This window comes from Lycium barbarum, chromosome 9 (genome assembly GCF_019175385.1).
Source record: "Lycium barbarum isolate Lr01 chromosome 9, ASM1917538v2, whole genome shotgun sequence".
NCBI classification, from domain to species: Eukaryota; Viridiplantae; Streptophyta; class Magnoliopsida; order Solanales; family Solanaceae; genus Lycium; species Lycium barbarum.
Window position 1 is genome coordinate 39,843,422 of NC_083345.1, and position 5,490 is coordinate 39,848,911.

At 37.5% G+C, this 5,490-nt stretch overlaps 1 protein-coding gene across 1 annotated transcript; it reads left to right on the forward strand.

Annotated features, from left to right (window-relative positions):
• Positions 1-625: 625 nt before the first annotated feature.
• On the forward strand, positions 626-5,273 carry LOC132611381 (zinc finger CCCH domain-containing protein 14-like). Its single transcript, XM_060325813.1, has 3 exons — positions 626-945; positions 1,582-1,642; positions 4,174-5,273. Exons 1-3 carry the CDS (start codon positions 873-875, stop codon positions 4,883-4,885), a joined length of 846 nt encoding a protein of 281 aa, XP_060181796.1. The 5' UTR covers positions 626-872; the 3' UTR covers positions 4,886-5,273.
• The last annotated feature ends 217 nt before the right edge of the window (positions 5,274-5,490 follow it).

Genomic DNA, 5,490 nt, shown 5'->3' on the forward strand with positions numbered 1-5,490 from the left:
AGTCCGACATAACTTTGGTAATTCCTCAACAAGTTTATGCCGGGTCCGGCATACTTATGGGCAAATTTTTAATGGGCAAACTTTTACTTAAGCCTTTACTAAAAGTTTTTTTCCTAGTTATGCCTTATAGAGCACACTTTTAGTTAAAACACAACTAAAAGTATGCCCCATAAGACGGAACTTTTCCTTAAGGCATAACTAAAAATTTGCCTTATAAGATTTATGTCTATGTCTTAAGGAAAAGTTATGCCTTAACTAAAAGTCTGTCCTATAAGACATAATTAGGTAAAGATTTTTAGTTAAGGCTTAACTAAAAGTTTGCCCATTAAAAGTTTGCCCATAAGTATGCCGGACTCGGCATAAAATTGTGAAGAAATTACCAAAGTTATGCCGAATCCGGCATATTTATGCCAAATCTGCCCATAAGGCATAAGTATGTCGAATCAGGCATAACTTTAGTAATTCCTTAACAAGTGTATGTCGGTGGGGGCATAGCGAAATTTAAACTGTGCCTTGTAATTTTTTTTTTAATTTTTAACTTAGTAGAAGTTCGAACCTGAAATCCATAAATTTTAATGAAAGGACAAAATTTAAAAATTTAAACATCACCCCGAAAAAAGAATTGCCCCGCAGAAAAGTGATAGGATCCATCTAAAGGCCCGTAAAGTATTTGGAATCTCTCTCTCTCTCTCTCAGCAAGACCTACCTAGGGTTTTGTTGCTCTGCCCTTTTTCAGCTTTCTTGATTTTGTAAAATTTACTTCATATAGCCATATAGTTAAAGTCGTTGTTCCGTTAATTCAGATTTGTTTTTATAGATAGATTCTTCCGTTTTTTTTTTGTTGGTTGTTCCATTTTCAAAAAAGGGCGAAAATGGAGTTTGGACGAAAGAGAATGGTAGATGGTGCTTTTGCAGGAAACGGAGGCACGAAAAAACCAAGAAATGGTTAGTTTTTCTCCTTTTCTATTTATAGAAATCTGTATGTGTGTTATGGCTTTCTTTTGTCTTCTTTTTGGGACTTTGTAGTTGAGATTTTCTTGAAGTATTGGGTTTTAAGCTGGAGTATTCGTGTAATTTGCAATCTGTTTGGGTCTGTGTTTGGTATGACGGAAAATGTTATCCACGGAGGAAATATTTTCTCGCAAAATGAGTGATATTCCCACTGATTCTCTTTTGTTTGGTACGCAAGTTGAAAAATGTTATTTTGAGAGCATTTGCATATAGTCAAAGCAAAATACTATGAAGTTTTTGAATTCGGAGTACAACTTCCGGAGGAGTTGGGGTGGAAGGAGGAAGTGAGGGGGTATGCAGGGTGGAGATGGATAGCTGGGGTAGGTTGGAGATGCTTTGATGTGTTTTTATGTTTTCCGTCAAATTTTTAAGGAAATTTTGTTCCAAGATATTTAATGTAACCAAACACGGTAAATTAGAAGAACATTTTCCGTCATACCAAACAAGCAAACACACCCTTAGTGTAAGAAAACATTTCCATCATATCAAACGGGAAAACACTCCCTTAAAGTAAATTATGTTGTCTTTGAAATATTCAACTGAAGAAAGATAATCAATCTTTTGTAACAGAATCAGAATCGTTTACGTCTGGTGTAGGAAGCAAATCAAAGCCATGCATGAAGTTTTACAGGTTTCATACTTAATCTATCTAAAATAAAAGCATTCTCAATTCAAGTTTTACGGGTTTCATACACAAGATGTCGTATATATGCTGATTTGTACTTTACATGGCTAATGTTATTTGTGTAACTGCATACGGTGTCATAAAAAGATATTTGAAAGATCTGTATTGCATGATGGTCTTAAGTAGGTTAATATCTTGATAAAATTGCTGACTAAATTCAGTTACATTCATGCTATGGTTCAACTGGAAGTCATAGTAAGGATGCTTATTCTTGGCATTACACATTGACGTAACTTGCATAAATAAGACCATCAGTGGCAGAACTAGAATTTTCTCCAAGGGATTCAAAATATAGAGAAGTAAACATACAAAGAAGCCAAGGAGATTCAACATATAGTATATACACATTTTTTTTTTTTTTTTTTGACCATGTAAGGTTTAAGCAACAAATTCAAGTTTCTAGGAAATAATATAGTCCAATGTGGAGCCCAAGATTCAAAGCTGCAATCTCTTCCTACTCTTGGTAGTTGGGACATAGCGACCTATCTTGTTGATTCTCTTTCCCACTGACTTGAGGCTTTTAATTTAGATAAGCTCCTCCCAGATATATGGTTTATATACCTAGCTTAACTTTCTTGGAGAATAGTCAAATCAAAAGTTCAGAGGAGATTTGGCCATTAAATCTTGTGAAACCCAACTGAGACCTAGTACCAGACCAGGATAATAGGAAGAAGGGGAGCTATCTATGAATTTATTACTTTCCCCGACCAGGATAATAGGAAGAAGGGGAGCTATCTACGAATTTATTACTTTTCACGGCCAGGATAATAGGAGGAAGGGAGCTATCTATGAATTTATTACTTTCCCCGATCAGGATAATAGGAGCATGGGAGCTATCTACGAGTTTATTACTTTCCTCCACCAGGATAATAGGAGGAAGGGAGCTCTCTTGCATCTTCTTGATGCCTTTTCAATACAACCTCTTACTTCATCAAAAAAAAAAAAAAGAGATAATAGGAAGAAGGGGAGCTATCTACGAATTTATTAATTTCCCCGACCAGGATAGTATGAGGAAGGGGAGCTATCTACGAATTTATTACTCTCCCCGACCAGGTTAATATGAGGAAGGGGAGCTATCTATGAATTTATTACTTTCCCAGACCAGGATAATAGGAGGAAGGGGAGCTATCTACGAACTTATTACTTTCCCCGACCAGAATAATAGGAGGAAGGGGAGCTATCTACGAGTTTATTACTTTCCCTGATCAGGATAGTAGGAGGAAGGAGAGCTATCTCTTTGTTAAAGGTAGGTAAAGAAGAGTTAAAAAGAGGCGCTTAAACATTGAATGTCTTTGCTCCAGCCTATGGGGATCATGCTCTTCAGTCTTGTGGTAGAAGATTTCCTTGGTGATCTCGCTCTGGACTTAGTTGAAGGTAAAGTAGGAGATTAGGAGATTCCGTGAATCCAAACATGACCTTCTTTAGTCCCCTTTATAGCTAGTGCGCTGGTGCCATCAGGCACTTGACAGTATTTGCCGCTAAAAGACTGTCTTTTACTTATTAGACTAACTGCTGCTGGTTATCAGCAAAGGTAATATGCCAAGTTAATACATATCACCAGCCATATGACATATTTGTTTGTTTAAATCTTCATTTATGAGAAATCTATATTGTAACCTGTGAATACTGTTTACTTGATCAATGGCATTCCATAATAAAGATATGATTTTGGACATTGCATCCAATGATGTCAACCATCAGCAAGAGAGTCCGTTAATGTTAACTTTTATCTTATCAAAAAGAAAAAAAGAGTGTGTTAATGTTTATACTTGTCAATGATAAGAGCTTGTTGACGTTAACTTTTACCTTTTCGAAAGAAAAAGAGAGTCCGTTAATGTTTGTACTTGTCAATGATAAGAGCTGTTGACGAGTTCATGCCTTTTGTCTCTTGTCCTTGTAATAGACTGTTCTCCGGTAATTCCTTATGTGAGTTGTTTGTTCAACATATCGGAGTAAATAAGAGGAGCTATGTTTTTTTAAATTACATAATCTATTTTACTTCTATGTTTGATTCACAGTGCTTTCCATGTGCATTCTTCTTTAATTTCAGGGAACTGAAACTAGCATCCTTCAAGTGTTTGCCTTGTATCCAATTGCATGATCCTGTATTAGGATATTCTCATTGTCTCTCATGTAGAGACGAAGTTTATTTGAGCTGCATTAGTGGTGAAATTTGTTTGAGCAGCAGTAGTCATCAATATTGTCAGTTGAATGTCTCTTTTGATATCTTGCTTTCAATTATCCTTTTTTTTCCTGGAAATTGAACAAGTCAATGCTACTTAATACGAAATAAAAAAGGTTGAACTAGTAAATACTGAATTTGTTTTGTGAAATGATGTTCTCAACCTGCTAAACACTCACTTGTGTCCACCCATGTGGAGATGATGATGCTCGCATCTGTGTTTTTGACTGCTCAATGTTATGTGCCCCTTGGGTCGGGATTACTGCTTCTAACCCAATCTTACAATGTGATGTAGCACTTCTGGATGCTCATATGGGGAGGCATGTCACTTTCTTCACCATGTTCCTGGCTATAGTGCTATGAGTCAAATATCGATCATGGGATTGAACCCAGCAGTTCCCACCGGAAGGAATACGGCCCCTTTTAGTGATGGTCCTGCTTCATCTATGAAGTCCAAGCTATGCAACAAGTATAACAGTGCCGAAGGATGCAGGTTTGGTGATAAATGCCATTTTGCGCATAGCGAGATGGAGATTGGGAAGCCAGTGGTACCAGCTTATGATGATTTTCAAGCGACAGGACCTCACAGGAGGTTTTCTGGGTATCATAAACCATCCCAATTCAGTCCAGCTGCAACAAACTTCGGTGCATCTGCAACAACTACAATTAGCATAGATGCTGCTCTTGCTGGAACCATCATTGGGAAGAATGGCGTGAACTCGAAACAGATATGTCGGGTTACTGGTGTCAAGCTCTCCATAAAGGAGCATGAAACAGATTCCAATAGAAGGAATATTGAGCTCCAGGGAACCTTTGATCAGATTAATCAGGCCAGCGCCATGGTACGGGAGATCATATCAAATGTTGGCACCTCCACAGGTGGTCCAAAAAATACTGGCCCATTTAAGACGAAGATGTGTGCCAACTTTTCCAGAGGTTCATGCACTTTTGGAGAAAAATGTCATTTTGCTCATGGTGCTAATGAGCTGCAGAAGCCATTGGTTTGATCTTCACAGCTTTAGGTATTAGTGAAGATAGTTGTTTAGCCACAGGAACCGTGGAAATGTCAGAAATATTTGTTTGCACTGTATTAGATTTTCTGGTCAGACTTTCGGCCAGTGGTATTACTTTTTTCATAGCTGATTTTGGAAGTCTCTTGTGGAGCTGACAGGAACTCGAGTATTAGAGTGGTTTTCAATGAGTGCTACATTTGAACGTTGAATGGACTCGTAAAGCTCATAATGTACTCTCACATTCCAGAGATGAGAGAACCCGGGAGATGGCTTTTGGTCATCACGTTGACAAGCCTTTGTAAGGACAAAAACACTCGATAAAGATGACTGTATAAATGGCGTATACAGCAACTTTAATAATACATTTAAGTGGTGAAAATGAGGTACTTGTGCACTTTCCTATTTATTCTCCTCGAGTTTTACTTCTCATACAGGTCCTTTGTAATTTTCAACGACCAAGCATGCAACTAATTGTTCTTTTAAGAGCTGAATAAGGAGAAGCTATCAGGAATTTTGCGCGACACTGCAAGTCCAAGCCTTGTGCAATGAAATGAATTCAAATTGAAAAATCTTTTATTTTCGTCCTATTGTGACCCAAT

Bases quoted from the DNA above. Each gene is read 5' to 3' on its own strand.
- LOC132611381 (XM_060325813.1), top strand. From the start codon at position 873: ATGGAGTTTGGACGAAAGAGAATGGTAGATGGTGCTTTTGCAGGAAAC. The intron at 946-1,581 runs GTTAGTTTTTCT...CTTTTGTAACAG, and splicing joins CACGAAAAAACCAAGAAATG to AATCAGAATCGTTTACGTCT. The intron at 1,643-4,173 runs GTTTCATACTTA...AATGTGATGTAG, and splicing joins CCATGCATGAAGTTTTACAG to CACTTCTGGATGCTCATATG.